Source organism: Lactuca saligna, chromosome 8 (genome assembly GCF_052625555.1).
Source record: "Lactuca saligna cultivar CGN05327 chromosome 8, ASM5262555v1, whole genome shotgun sequence".
NCBI classification, from domain to species: Eukaryota; Viridiplantae; Streptophyta; class Magnoliopsida; order Asterales; family Asteraceae; genus Lactuca; species Lactuca saligna.
This window is the reverse complement of record NC_136424.1, coordinates 114,537,362-114,552,953: the sequence shown is the minus strand read 5'-3', so window position 1 is coordinate 114,552,953 and position 15,592 is coordinate 114,537,362. Positions and strand designations below refer to the sequence as shown.

The 15,592-nt window shown below is 37.2% G+C and overlaps 1 protein-coding gene across 1 annotated transcript; it reads left to right on the top strand.

Annotated features, from left to right (window-relative positions):
* Positions 1–5,844: 5,844 nt before the first annotated feature.
* Positions 5,845–10,200, top strand: LOC145008836 (uncharacterized). Its single transcript, XM_078967454.1, has 3 exons — positions 5,845–5,930; positions 6,081–6,166; positions 8,732–10,200. Exons 2-3 carry the CDS (start codon positions 6,095–6,097, stop codon positions 9,836–9,838), a joined length of 1,179 nt encoding a protein of 392 aa, XP_078823580.1. The 5' UTR covers positions 5,845–5,930; positions 6,081–6,094; the 3' UTR covers positions 9,839–10,200.
* Positions 10,201–15,592: the final 5,392 nt, after the last annotated feature.

Sequence of the window (15,592 nt, the reverse complement as noted above, 5' to 3'; positions counted from 1 at the left end):
TTTTCAGACTGATAGGGATAATTTCCGCTCTCAGTCGGGCTGGATCTTAACCTTAAATGGAGGGGCAATTTCTTGGAAGAGTTCCAAGCAGGAGACGGTGGCTGATTCGACTTGTGAATCAGAGTATATAGCAGCGAGTGAAGCAGCGAAGGAGGCGATATGGCTAAAGAACTTCATCGGAGACCTTGGAGTTGTACCAGCTATTAAGGAACCTATAGAGATTTTCTGTGACAACAATAGTGCGGTTACCTTAGCCAAGGAACCAAGAGATCATGGCGGATCCCGACACATTGACAGAAAATATCACTTCATAAGACACAAGATTGAAGAAGGACTCCTTGAGACAAGGAGGATATCGTCGGATGAGAATCCTGCAGATCCCCTTACGAAGGGACTGACGAGGGTTAAGCATTTTCAGCATGCGAGACGCATCGGGCTGAGGGACGATATTAGTTTTACAGATTAGATAGTTTTCCTGAAACTTGTAAAATGTAATCGACGTTTGATGATGAATAAAATTTGTGATTTATTTATGAGTAAAGTGTTACTATCATTGTCAATTATTTACTATTGTTTCAGTTTTGCATGTTTTGACTTCCAGAATAATTAATTTATTCAAACCTCCACAATCGATCATACGTAGGAAGTAGGCATGAATCAAGATTGTCATGAATTGGGTTTGTAGATGCCTTAAAGGTGTTTAGACATGGCAATGGTTGCTGCAACATTCATGAGTACTCATAAGTTATGAGTATTGGTATAAACCCACGCTCACTTGTATCACTTCATGGAATTTATCTCGAGTGATCGTGAGACGATAACATCATATAAATCTTTAAACCTAGAGATATGAGTTGTTACCTATGAGTTGGTTGTGCATTGATTGCACGTAAACGCATCAGTAACTTGATGTTATAAAACGTGCCTTTGTGTACAATTCAATAAGTAGTAGAACAAGCATATCAGTCGAAGTTTATCTGTTCCTTCTAGAAATAGAAGCGATATCTAGGCCCCTCGATGATTTTGTGATTGACCCATGTACCAGGCCTGGTCAGAACTAAACCGATGTGTTCAGTGAAGTTCTTCGTCAAACAAATCGGAAAATCGAGAAACAACTGCTAGACAATAAGCAAGACATAGTTCCATGTGTTTGTCCGGCTGATATCATGAGAATAGAGGATTATGTGATCACTTATCTAAAATGGCGCTTCATAGTTCGACAGAGTCTTCATTGTTCGAGGGAGTTTTCGAGAGCTACGATTGTTGGTTGGTTCTTGAAGTTATAGGCAAATATAGTTATTAGACTTATCCAAGTGGGAGTCTGTTGGATAAGGTGTCTAAGTCCATAACTTATTTGGTATATACTTGACCCGACCGGCATGGTCCATTTGGGTTGCATCTCATCCAAACTATTATGGATAATTTTATTAGAGTTATACACATATGTCTATTAATATATTATGAGTTATAATATATTAATACGAAGTTAAGTTATTTAATTAGTTTTAGTCTTAAATTAATTATGAATTAATTTAGAGATTAAAAGGAATACTAATTAAATTATGGGCTATTTGTTTTATATAGTGTGGGCTAATACTCATTTGTTAATGGGCTAGGCTTATGTGGAAGTCCATGGATGATCCATGGAGCTTTTAACCCATGGATCCTTGGAAAAGGAAAATACATGGGTTATTAGGGTTTCACCCTAACCATGCACACTATATAAGCATGCTTATGGAGCATGAAATGGAGCCTAAGAGAAAAACTAGTGAACTAGTGTGTGTGTGCATGTGTGTGGCCGATTTTATACAAGGTGTATACTCTCTCAAAGTTTTCCAAGAGTTTGTGGTGTTTGTGATTCCATTTGAGGCATTCACACTATTGGTGCTTGGCCCTCAAACTCCTTAGAACCAAACTCACCAAAAGGTATGTAATCTTTTCTAACTCTTTTATGTTGAAATGTTCCCCATGCCATGTTAGATAGGTTATAAACCTTGGAAAATTATTATTTTGCATGTATTTAGACAAACATAGATCCAAGGTTTATTAGGGTTGCATGCACACTTAGGAAGTGTTAGATTGCTCAAAACCTAATAGTTTTGGCTTCCAACTCACCGAGTCCCTCCTGGACTCACCTCACGACTCGACATAACAAAAAGGTGGCAAACCCGGAGACTCGCGACTGGACTTGCCGAGTCAGATGAGCGACTCGTTGAGTCCGTTCCATGCAAGAGCTAAAAATGCGATTTTGCTCGAATCCAATCCATGTCATTTGTAGATTTGGGCTCCTAGAGCATGAATAACACGTAAAGTTTCCAACTTTATGTGTAAATATCCATCTATGGGGTTTTTAGGGTTTGAAATGCACCAAAAGAGTAGATCTAAGGTTTATGTGCAATATGGGCTCATAAAGGTAGTGGATCTGAGCTCCTGGAGCTCAACTATGCTTGGATCAAGAGACCAATCGGCTTATTTCGGAACATTATGCACATACAAGCTTGGGAAATGGCTCAAGAATGTCTTAAATGAAGCAATAATCATTGAAACAGAGGAAAAACGAGATATACCTCAATGGAACTGCTGAGAGAACACAATGGTGCTTGGATGGCTTCCCTTCTTCTGGATCTACTTCCCTTCTTCTTCAAAACCTTCAAAAACACACAACAATTGCTTCAACTCTTCAAAGAACAAGCTTAAACGAGGGTTGGGAGCTCTGGGGGGTGAATGGGGGCTGGCTTGGGGCGGATATGTTTCTTAAATAGGGTGCAAACCCTTGAAACTTAGGGTTTCATCCAACAGCGGTGACTCGCCGAGTCCAGGATATGGACTTGCCGAGTCGCCAACTTAAACGTGTCCTGGGTCTCGTCCCTACTTGGCGAGTCTGACTTATGACTCCCCGAGTCCAAGGCTTAAAAAGGAAAAATACTCAATTAAGATTTACATACCAGGAACTAGGCGCTACATTGTGCCCAGATGAGGCAAATGTCAGATTTGCTTCCTGCCTGTTGAAGGATTGGGCACAAGATTGGTGGGAGGAGGTCAGTAGTGAGTTAGGTGACGAGGTTGTTGATGCTATGTCATGGGATGATTTCTCAACTAGGTTTTGAGCCGAGTTTTCTCCTTCGATTGAGGTGCAGTAGTTGGAGTGAGAGTTTATGGATCTCCACCAGACTACTGAGATTGTGGCAGAGATCACTGCCAAGTTGTAGGAGAGGGATTTATTGGTATTGCAATATGCAGCAGATGAGGAAATGAAGAAGGTAAGGTATCATGATATGTTGTGGGACGATATCAAGGAGTTTGTGAGTATTCAGGGTGTGAGACCTTGAATGATATGGTTTCTAGAGCCCGAGAGTAGGAGATCAATTTCGAGCACCTCAGGAAGATGGGATCTAATCAGGTGCATTCAGTGGAGGGTCCCAGGAAGATGGGATCTAGCAGGGTCGGGGTCAGTGCAGCACATGTGGGAAACCGCACGATGGAGTTTGTCGTTCCTGGGGTTTCGGTTGCTTCAAGTGTGGCAAGGTTGGTCACGTCAATGGGGATTGTCCTTAGGGGGCAAGCTCGTTATGTTTTCATTATGATCAGGCGGGCCACAAGAAGGCCGACTGTCCGATGTTGAGGGGAGGAGCAGTGAGTGCGCCTGCTCTTGCTACCTTGAGGATCATCGATGGACGTGAGGGTAAGGCAGGAGACTCGGTGGAAGGGAGTTGGGTCTTGCAGTGACAGACAGGGGAGGCCAGGACTCCAGCAGGCGACATTGCGGGTATGTATCTTTTGATTTCTTTTCGGGTTATGTATATATCAGTATTTATGTTGTTTGGAATCTTGCATCAGTTTGGGTAAGTGTACATTTGGATTAATTCTCTTCTTATGTTTGGTTTATACCTTCATGAAATGTTATATGCCAATTGCATGCCATGAATTGTTAGTGGGTTAATAGGGGTTGTTTCCTGTATAGCGAGTTCTAATTGTTCAGTTGTTATTTCTGGTTTTTGTCGAGAGCAACCCATGGGCATTGGGTCGATGGTCCATGGTTAGGGCTCAGTAGGTTGGTTATCCAGCATCGTCAGGATTTGGTGGTTTTAGTCATTGTGCTTAGATTAGCTTGCGAGGATGCCAAGGGAAGTGGCATGTTGTCGAACTTTTGTCGAAGTACCTGCTCTTTAGATTCCAGGAATTGACTGTGGTATCATTTTATAGTATTCAGGGTTATCAGTGTTGTTGGGTTCCGAGAAGTGTTGAGCTGATCTTCAAGGGTTGTGCGGTATTTTGAGTTGATTAGTAAGGGATCATTAACAAGGATAAGCATCATTCTTTTTGACCTGAACAAAGTAATGAACTAAAAGTCAAAGACAAGTTAAATCTAGGGGATTATGGGATAGGTTAGCTCGACTTATCATCCGAGTGCTGGTTGTCAGCGGATCGGTCGTTGGAAAGTAAGAAGGATTGTGAATTCTTCAATTCTTGAGTGCTATCAGAATTTTTTCGAATCAAAGCGGGGGAGAATCATCCATGGATTCACGCGCATAAGCGGTTTTGAAACTAGGATGAGTTTGCATCCCCATTGGGGAGGAAAGCGACATACACACGTAAACCATGAGTAGAGACCATTAATTGATTTGATTTTAATAAACATTATTTTATCTAGCGTTCAAATTAATTATAATTTTATATAAACTAAATATAATAATTATATTATTTTATTTATTGTTCAAATTAATTATAATTTTATATAAACCAAATATAATAATTATTATATTATAACTAATATAAATGATATGAATATTATCAATAAGATAAGATTACCAAAAGTTTTAATTTTATTCTGCGGAACGCACGAATATTCGTAGGGATGAGCATATGACCCGTTGGACCGGACCGGAAAAAAACCGGGACCAGACCCGGACCGGACCGGATATAAATACTAACGGGCCGGTTTTCGGGTTTTGTTTTTACCACTAATCGAGTTTCGGATTTGGATCGGACCGTACCCGGAATACGGGATTTAACCCGGATCGGACGGAATTTTTTTTTCTCCTTAAAATATACAGATAAGGATATTGAATTATTAGTTATTGTTATATATAACATTATGTATAAAACTTGATGTTTTTATTGTAACATTATTTATAATCTTGATCAACGTTTGTTCCTATCACTTTACAAGAAAAAATGTATCTAGCATGCTATTTTTTGTTCAAACATGCAAATTTTTTTTATAAAAACATGCAATTTTTTTTATAAAAACATGCATTTTTTATAAATAATGTTGTTTTTTGTTGTTTTTTTACACAAAAAGCTGTTAAAATGCAGTTTTTTATTAACAATGTTGTTTCTTTTTTGTTAAAACATGCATTTTTTTTATAAAAAATGTAGTTTTTATGCTAAATAGTGTAATTTTTATTTGTTCCAAATGTTAATAAGGTTTGTATTTTTTTTTTGTAGACACCTCATTTGCATATGATCTAAGTAAAATCCTACACTGTACCAATTTCAAAGCCTAGTTCGGTCCAAAACCCGAAACCCGGTTTAGTACCCGAGACCGGATCAGACCGAACCCGAACCCGATACATCAAAAAACGGTCCGGTTTTCGGGTAAGAAAATTCACGATTTTCGATCTTCGGGCCGGTCTGATCCGGGTTTGGCCCGTTGCTCATCCCTAAATATTCGTCTGGTTATCATATAGAAATTTATGTCATTTAAAAATCGAAAGTTGTTACAGGACTATAAAAACCAAAATATTAGTGTAGGGGACTAAAAAGTCCATTCCTCTATTAATTAGGGTCAAAATCGTATCTTTTGTCTGTATCTTTTCTTAGTTATTTCTCTTAAAATAGAGATGTCAGTTCCCGAACGCCCAGATTGTTGCAAAACGAAATCCAAGTCGAAGAGAGAGACAAGAGCGTGAGAGAGAAACACTACCAAGGTAAGATCATAGTTCCATCAAACTTCAAGAATCATTTTTTTTACAGCTTTCGGAGATTTGAGCAGTTATATGTGTGTATTTCGTAATTCTATATCTATATTCACATGTAACTAGAGTTATGGAGTTGGTTTTCTTCTTCGTAACTGCTAGGTTTTTGTTCAAAAATGGCGAGCATGGGTCCGAACGATGAAGTTGTTTCCTTGGAGCTCCCTGCACCTTCTGGCTGGAAGAAGATGGTACTCTCTTACATCTCTTTACATTTCCTTTACCTTGTATATCATATGTATGCGAGTTCGGTTTATGTGATTTTTCATCGAGGTTTCTGCTAGCATTTCTTGTTTGATTTTGTGAATTGGGTTCTGTTTATACCACAATATTTCGGAAATTTGAATACCCTAAAGAGAATTTCGTTTGTTTTAGTTGGATTTCGAAACTAGGGTTTTCGAGCACGTTTTTGTTGATTTTGGGGGAAACTTAGGGTTTATCTTTCTATCTTGCATACATATGCGAAATGATTTAGGTTTTTACACGGTTTTGTGAATCGGCTTCTAATTGTAGTTCAACTGTATGAAAAATCGTAATTTTGACTGAATTTTGTTCGTCCGTCTTGGGTTTTCGAAGCTAGGGTTTCTGAAAGGTACTTTCTTCGACTTTGCGAAACTAAGGTTTTGTCGTTCATAAATTTCTGAAAAACCATCAAAATGTTTTTTGGACATATTTTATTTTTTGCAGGGGTTTAAAAAAATAACTTACTTTCCCATGTTTCACCCCTCATGCAGAAAAACACCCACTTGCATATGAGGTATCTGGGAATATGTTCTTCATTGATTCTTTAATTATTTCCTCAAGTACTTGAAACTACAAAATGAGAATTTGTAAAGTGGGAGCCACTTGGTATAAAAAAAAATACATCTTTTCTACCTACAGTGCCAGAGATTATAAAAAACAACTGACACTTTCAGTTATTTAGCTTTAACTGGATAACATGGAAAGTTTTTCACTTTGTGTTGTAGATGATTAGATGATGTTCACAAAGTAGTAATCCAGAATGAGAAGATTATCATTGATATTTTGCTCTTCTTTATTAACTGTATTTAGTGGATTATGTAAACTGATTACCTTTCTAAACTAGATATAATATAACAATTTCACCATCAAGAAGTTTCCTTTCATGGTTTTTTTTTTCTTGCTCGGTTGTGAAGTTTATAAAAATGAACCAAGCTTTTAGGAGCATACTTTTTTCTCCATGTGTAACCTAACAAAATTAAAGCTTATAAAAATTGTTTGTTGATGGGAGATCTGTATGTAGTTGAAGAATCCCATGGTGTTCAAGGAGAAACCTTAGTTGGTGGAAGAAAGTATCTATTTGAAATATGTTGCATTTCAAGTGTTTCTCTAGGTCAATAGCTCAAAGAATGGCTAATTTAGTGAGAAGAAGACAAATTCATAGCTAAGTTGGATCCTTGAAGATTTTTGAAGTGAGGGTTTTAGATTCAGTAAGACAAATATAAGTAATTGTAGGATTTGACTTGCCAAAAATTGTTAGGAAATAACTTGATGTGAAGTATATTTAAACATGAGTTTGAAATTGATGGATCATTTTTTCTTTATGATACGAAATTACTCCAGCAAAGTTTTTCCAAATATTGATTCAAGGAACTTGACCTTGTAGTTCACAAATTCAGTATTGACCCAACATTTTTATACTTTTGTAAGTCAAAAGTGTAGCTTTAAATTGTTTTATTTAACCCAAATATTTCTTTTATCAATTTTAGTTAGAAGCAAACTCATTTAAAACTCAAAGGAAAATCGATTTTCTTTTTGGAATGAAGAGAGTAGTCCTATAACATAGTCTAACCTTATCAAGAAATGGTGTCTTTTAATTCAAGTATGAAAAATCATGCATAATATTCTGACTTGTGTTACATAAATCATTTTGCTTTATAAAATTTTCATATCTTCACGTTACAGTAAAGTTTCCCATAGTGCTCTGACTAAGGCCAGACGTATCTTATGACTTCCTAAAGACAGTTTCTGAAGGTTGAAGCTTTTTGAGGAAGGAAAATGTTAAATATGACATGAGTTTAAGGTAATAACTGAAATGCAAGGTTACATTGAAAACAGATGTGGCTCAAGTTAGCATTGTATGCTTTGTTTCATGATTGACACTTGACACCTGACACATACTTGGCTTGCTACCAAAATGATGATGATGCATGTTATTCATCTCTTCTTGAAGATGAATCATTGTAAAGTAGGTTAAAGTAAAGTTCAATTTGAAGTTTGAACATATTTTTAAGTTGTGTTAAGTTGGAGAAAAATTAAGCTGCTAGAGGCTATAGCAAGATTGATAGTTGATTATAAGGTGTTAACTTTTTAACCCCCTTTTTCACTTGTAAGTGAACCATATTTGGTGTATATAGTAGGAGTTATTTACTTATTTTTCATAATCATATGACTTGTTAAGCATATAGGAGAAATGAAAAGGATTTGGACACCATCTTCATTGATCCAAAAATAAATATGATAGTATGTTGAGGGAAGTAATAAGTTATAATTAGATCCCATTTTCATATTTGAGATAAAGTATCTACTAATTCTTTGATTCAAGACATTTATACTTACTATCACATTTCTTGATTCCATGGGGTTTGATTTCAATGACTTTTTTCATGATTAGTGAATCTGTTTGGTTGGAATTTGGATCGAACGAAAGATTATAATAGAAAATACGACTTTGAATATGTTTTTTTTTTTTTTTTCTAATCTCTGTATATATATTTGGTTGCATGTTGATGTAGTTTTTGCCAAAGAAAGCTGGAACACCAAAGAAGAATGAGATTGTGTTCACTTCACCAACAGGGGAAGAGATCACAAACAGGAGACAGCTGGATAAGTATTTAAAAGCCCACCCTGGTGGGCCCAAGGCTTCAGAGTTTGACTGGGGAACTGGTGAAACACCAAGGAGGTCTTCAAGAATCAGTGAGAAGGTCAAGGAGAGTCCACCACTAGCTGAGCCTGTTCCCAAACGGGCAAAAAAGTCTTCTTCTGCTTCAAAGAAGGATAAGAAAGACAAAAATGCCCCTCAGTCTGAAGAAGAAACTGCAGATGTTGAAATGCAGGAACCAGAGGAAAAGAAAGAAGAGGCTCCTGAAAAGGTTGTAGCGGAAGATAATGAGAAGCAAGAGAAAGACGAAAATGCCACTGTGGAAGAGAAACAAGACGAGACGGACAAGAATTCCCCTGTGGTTGAAGAGAAGGAAAAGGATGCCCCTGAAAACCCTGTAGTGGAAGAGGATGACAAAAGTGCCCCTGACATTCCAATTGTGGAGGAGAAAAATGCACCTGAAGACCCCATAGTGGAAGAGAAACAAGAAGAGGAGGACAAAAATGCCCCTGAAAGTGAAACTCCCATGGTGGAAGAGAAACAAGAAGAGGAGGACAAAAATGCCCCTGAAAGTGAAACTCCCATAGTGGAAGAGAAACAAGAAGTGGAGGACAAAAACGCCCCTGAAAGTGAAACTCCCATAGTGGAAGAAATCAAGAAACAAGAGAAGGACAGTATTGCCCCTGCGGAAACTGAGAAGGATGATGATAAACATGAGGGAGAAAGTAAGGCCGATGAGTTGTGTGAAATTCCAAAAATGCCCCCATCCGAGGAAGCACTAGACGAGTTAAAAGACAAAGCTGCTGATGTGAATGTGATTGAGGCGAATGATAACAACAACGGAGAAGCCATGGTTGCAGAATATCAAGATAAGGTCGAGAATGATGTTGCAAAAGGAGAAACAATCCAAGAGAAGGCAGAGGAAGGGCAAAAGGGTAATTTTGCTGTGAGTGATGCGGATAAAGAGAAAGAAACAGCAGCAGTGGAGAACGGTTGTCATGTGGATGCTGAGCCATGGTAAAAGATAGGGGGGCAAAAGAGGGTAACTTGTGAAGTTTGGTTGTTTCTATGAGTCTTGACACTTAGAATGTTGTCTATCTGTATGTTTTTTTTTTTTTTTTTTTTTTTTTTTTTTTTTTACAACAGTTGATAAAAAGACATTGTGGGTATGTATAACGTGGGCATAGTGTTAGGGGTCGTTAGTCGACTTCATATGTTGTCTTTTACATATATCTATCTATCTATTTGTCTATGTATCTGAGTATGTGATAGGATTTGTGACTTTTGGTTGATGTTGGTTGCATTTAGGGGGAATTGTAGGTTGCAGGATGTCATACTTGTAACATTATGTAATAAGTAATCCTTCACATTCCCATCTTTTCATGCACTCTTGTTTTCTTTATGTTATATACAATAATCACATTTATTCTTATTAGTGTTTGTCTCAAAAGATTGCATGACTCAACATGGAAAGTAATTGCTAAGGTAGTGTTTGATATGATGAGTTGATCAAGTGGAATGAGGGAAAATTCGATTCTTTTCATTTTCTTTTTTAGTCTGTTTTGGGACAAAAATGGTGTGGAATGAAAGATTTGTAGTATGAGTGTAGTGGTTAATGATTTTAAATTATTATTTTAGTTGAATTATAATTTTAAAAATACATATAACGTATTATTTTTATAATTTTATTAGCATTTGCTTCAAAAGAAATATGACCCAACGCAAAAAGGGATGTTAATAAGGTAGTGTTAGATAAAAAACGCATAGAGAACTTAATTCTCTTTCACATTGATGTTAGAAAAAAATTTATTTGTTTTGCTTGATTGAATGGAATGACTTATTTATTTATTTTTCTTTAAACCAACCAAATTTTATTAAACCTAGAAGCTAGTAAAATATCTTTTATATGGCCAATCAGGTTAAAAATGGCTTTTAAGCCTATCTATATCCTAAACAAACCAAACTCTTTACATCTTAGAAAAACCAAGAATATGAAATACTTATAACAAATTTAGAAAGATAAATTTTACTGATCCATGTAACACCAAGTTTTAGGTATAATTGTTCCTATGATTTGGATTTAAGACTTATAAGAATAAGATTTTTGGTAGCCATGACGTGGCAGTGTAGTTGCCACGATGTGACCCAATGAAATAACGTCTTTCATTTAGGAGCCATGACGTGGAGGTGGACAACATGCAAAACCCTAATTTTTCAGGCTTTAAGCCATATTTAAAGGATGTGATGGCTAGAGTTTGCTCAGTCTCAGCCTCCATTACATCCCTTTCGACCTAAACAAGCCCTTGCCTCCATTTTCGAGTTCTTGAAGTTTCTTGGTGATTTTTGGTGATATTGAAGGAGAAGAAGGTGTCCTTTGAGCATAGATCCAACAAACAAGTTCCCTCACAACCTTATTGCACATATTCTGGACCTTTGTAAGTCCACAAATTCAAATCTTTATGTGCTATTCTTCTAGATCTACGTTTTCATGCACTTTTCTCCATGGTTGGGATAATTTAAGTGGATGGATTCCATAAAGTTGACAACCTTATGGATCCTTGAGGTCCCTTTGTAGTTTCTTGTTCCAGATCTGAAGTATTATTGAGTTTTGATTCCATGCATGAAGTTTTGACCTCATTTTCACCATTTTTACGTAGCTAGAGTTCATGACATGTATTGGACATGCCTGTCCATTAAGTAAGGATTTTTATGAAATCTTGGGGTGTAAGAAAGCCTTTTGGAAGAGATGAGTGTGTGGCTTAATGGATTAAGGGCTTAATCCATTAAGTTGTCCAAGAACAGTTCCCACAACATGCCGATATGCTCACCCGTCGTTGCAATTGTGGTTCTCACGACTGATTTGTCCAAAGGCTACCTTGTCGTGGCAGATTCTTGGCCACGACGTGGTGGCCAACAAAGTTGACTTTTGGCTGTTAACCGTTGAATTTTGACCAAGGTTGACTTCAGGTTAACTTGAGAGTTTTGGGGCTATAAATTGAGGATGTACCTTTGATTGTTGTATAGGTGGCGCGTAGCATCAATCTTTATTTCATGTGAGTTTTGTTGATAGTCTGCTAGCATGCGATGTGAGTTTTCTCAATATACTTTATACTATAGTATGTATCCTTGTGTGTAAGATGTTAATATGATGTAGTGATCTGTTAGATTGGTAGATCTGTTATGATTTCCTGTTTTTGCTTGTTACTGTTTGTTTGCATGTTAACATATTGTGGTTGCGTTGAGGTGGTCCTGCTCTGTGTTGTAGGCCAAGATACTCGGGCAATCCAGTTGATACTGTAGTCCCAAGGAGAATGGTCCAGCCTAGTGCTTTAGGTTCAGGAGAGTGGCCCAAATTTATGATGTAGGCTTAGGAGAGCGGTCAAGGTGTACTTCAGGCCTTACAAGGCGGTCCGGTCAGACTGTAGGCTCATGCGTGCACGTATTGTATGCGTATTGTTGTGTGGAGTATTTTGAGGGAACTTACTAATCTTTGGCTTATAGTTGTGGATTTAAATGTTTCAGGTACTTTAGAGGATCGAGGGAAGGCGATGACGTGATCGTACACATCATCCTGTGGATTTATGTTTGAGAGATGTTATTTGATACTCTGATTTTTATGGTTATGTTTTGAAATAATGAACTGGATAACTTATGATTTTTATGAAAATGTCTTTTGAAAAAGAAATTTTTTTCCATGGTTATTAGGATGTTACAAGTTGGTATCAGAGCCATGGTTTGAGGGATCTGGATGAACAATCGTGTGATTCCAGACTCAAACTATGGATCTTCAAAATATTTTTCACAACATTTTTCAATAATAAAATTTGAAAAGGGAGGATTGATGTGTACAGTCAACCGAAACTTTAGAGAAAGGTATTCCCCGAGATACCCACACTTGTTATATGTATATTGGTGATATGCTAAGGTGTTAGAACTGCATGCTAGTTCATAGGTTATGGATCTTCAGGAATCGCATGATAGAAATGCTTGATTTGTGATGCCTGATAGCCTAGTAGATTTCTTTTTTATTCTATATAAAACCAACATTATTGTTGTAGTTGCTAATTATATGAATCATGACTATACATAAGTAGGGTTTTATAGCTTGAAAATTCTTGATTTAGCCTTATTTCATGTTGCTTGTTTGGTTATGGGCTTAGGGTAGAATCAATTATTCAACTGTCTATCGAATCTGATGTTATGAATGATTGGCATACCCAAGGTGACCATAACGTTAGAGAAGGTTTAAAGAGTTGGGCGTGTGATTGATAGAGTGCTAGCAGAAGTAAGGAATTGGAAGTTACTCCTAAGAGAGTGAGTATAGGGTGTATGTGTACGTTAGTTGATTTGGGCCTAGTAGTGTAGGAATGTCATGACAATCCTTCGAGACAAATACGAGTAGGTGTGGAAGGTAGTATGGGGCCATACTACTGGAAGCATAGGACCCGTACATGTGTCAAGGAGGTCACAGGTTCCAGCGGATGAGTAGTTAAGTAGTGATGTGTTTTAGCATAATGTGATTTTCTGACGTATTCCCGATTTATTTTAGTATGGTGGTTACGCAAAGTTCTAGTTTGGGTGCTGATGGTCTGGAGAGGCTAGGTTTGAGTGATGACTAGATCCGTAAGATGATCACTACTCATGTGATTTTGATTACTAGAGTGGCGATTCTAGAGGTGTTTGGGCCTGTCAAGACCAATTTGCTAGAGCGGCGATTATAGAGTGGTTGGCTCAGGAGTATTTTTCGCTCAAGAAGATGATAGAATTGGTGACATAGATCACCAAGATGTTTAAGGAAAGAGCTTTTTCTACCCGGGGTACGCTTCTTCGAAGTAGGTGCAGATGTCCTGTTACTTGAGCATGCTCAAGACTTAGATTCGGGAGTTTGTGTCGACTAATACTTATTGGACAATATTAGAGATGTAGTCATTTGCTCGTAAGAGAGAGATTGAGATTGTGACCCAGGCGAGAGAGAAGACGCAAACCCCAATTCAGACTCAATCGGTAGCTAAGCGGTTCAAGCCTGCTGATTCCCGATCTGAAGGCCAAAAGGCCCACACATATGGCAAGTGAGGGAAGATGCATAGGGGTTTGTGTCGGCCAGGGACTGGGTGCCACAAGTGTGGTATGGGGCGTTAGGTCGAAAGTAGTGTAATTGTTTTTGCATCTATAAATAGCAAACATTTAAGGACTTTCGTTATCGCATCTATTTACAAGGCATATTAGAAGTTTCACTTTTAACGTCTAGTCCTTGTATTCTTTTGTCTTTGAAGTACCCTATAAATAGGGTAAGTATTTATAGGTTAGGGTAACGAACAATCTCAAAAATACTCTGTACTCATAATCTCTTTGTATCATTCCAACCATTAACTATGCTACACAGATCTTATTCAGATTGATGTGTTCTTTATCGATTGACTCAAAATCGTTTCTAAACACTCTTCAATTGGTATCAGAGCAAGAATCACTTCTTTGAATGAAGAATTTGTATCACGTTTTTCATCTTTTTGAGTCATTCATTGCGATTCATTTTTACGCAAAATTGAAAGCGTAATTATTTATTTAATCAAGAGTGATTAATCAATTCTGCTATTGTTCATTCCTCTTTTCATCGAATCAAATGGATAATATCAACGTAAACACAATGATGAACTTCACAAATCTTCTTAGATTTGCAACTAAGATCCCGATGCTGATTCCTGAGTACTATGATCAATGGGCTGATCCAATGTAGGATTACTTTAACAGTATTGATGAGGATCCCCGAGGATCGATTGAGTCTGGACCTTATCATGAAAATTTGGTTCAAGCTGATGTAATGTTGGAGCAGCTGAAGACATGATTGCACAAGTAAATAGGAAGAAAGCTAATGATAATAAGTTTCTCCATGAATTGCGAGGAGCTCTTCCTCGTATCATCTGCAACTATCTTCGTAGATTCAAAGATGCTAAGGAAATATGGGATACTTTGAAAGAAAAGTATCAAGGTAATGAGAGGATGAAGAAAAGCTCAATGAAAAAGTGTTTGAACTTGCAGATTTCAAGCAAAGGAAAACGAAAATATCGAGGTGTACTACGAAAAGATGAATGATTTGATCTTCAAGTGCAATCAGTATGGAGTTATTCATACAACTTTGGAATTCAACCTTACTTTCTTTTATGGAATCAGAAAATAATGGTGCAACATCTGTTTGATAATCAAGACACGGGAGTATTTTGATACATATTAGCTATCGATTTTGTATAATATTCCAAACACGCTTGAATCAGAAGTAATGGGAATTGCTGAAAAGAATAAGTTGAACTATGGTGGTCCGATGTCATTGGTGTCGAAAATAAATGCATAGGAAGATGAGTCTGAAGGAGATACGAAAGAAGATGAAGAAGGATTTTTGATAAATTCTGACGATGAAGCTGTTGCCTATTACTCAAACAATAGGGTGAAAATCTTTTTCAAGAAACCTATGAGTGGAAATTTCAAAAACATCTTAGAAAAGATGCCAATGTTGAATGTTGGTGGAAGTCAGAAAGTGATGACAAAAGTTGAGAAGAAAGATGTAACGTCCCAAAAACACTGTCCGAAAATTTCTTTTCAATTAATTAATAAAAATCATAATAACCAAATCATATCGTTCATAAACAAATGTTGTCATATCAAATCAGAGAATCATCTCAAAACATGTTCTTTGGTGTGTGTAATGTAGTCATCCCGAGCTCTTCCCTCCGCTACCGGAAGTACTTGAAACCAAAACTGAAAACTGTAAGCATGAAGCTTA

What these genes read in the sequence shown, in the direction of transcription:
- LOC145008836 (XM_078967454.1), top strand. Translation starts at nt 6,095, where the DNA reads ATGGCGAGCATGGGTCCGAACGATGAAGTTGTTTCCTTGGAGCTCCCT. An exon ending in CTTCTGGCTGGAAGAAGATG is followed by an intron (nt 6,167 to 8,731) that starts GTACTCTCTTAC and finishes ATGTTGATGTAG; the next exon opens with TTTTTGCCAAAGAAAGCTGG.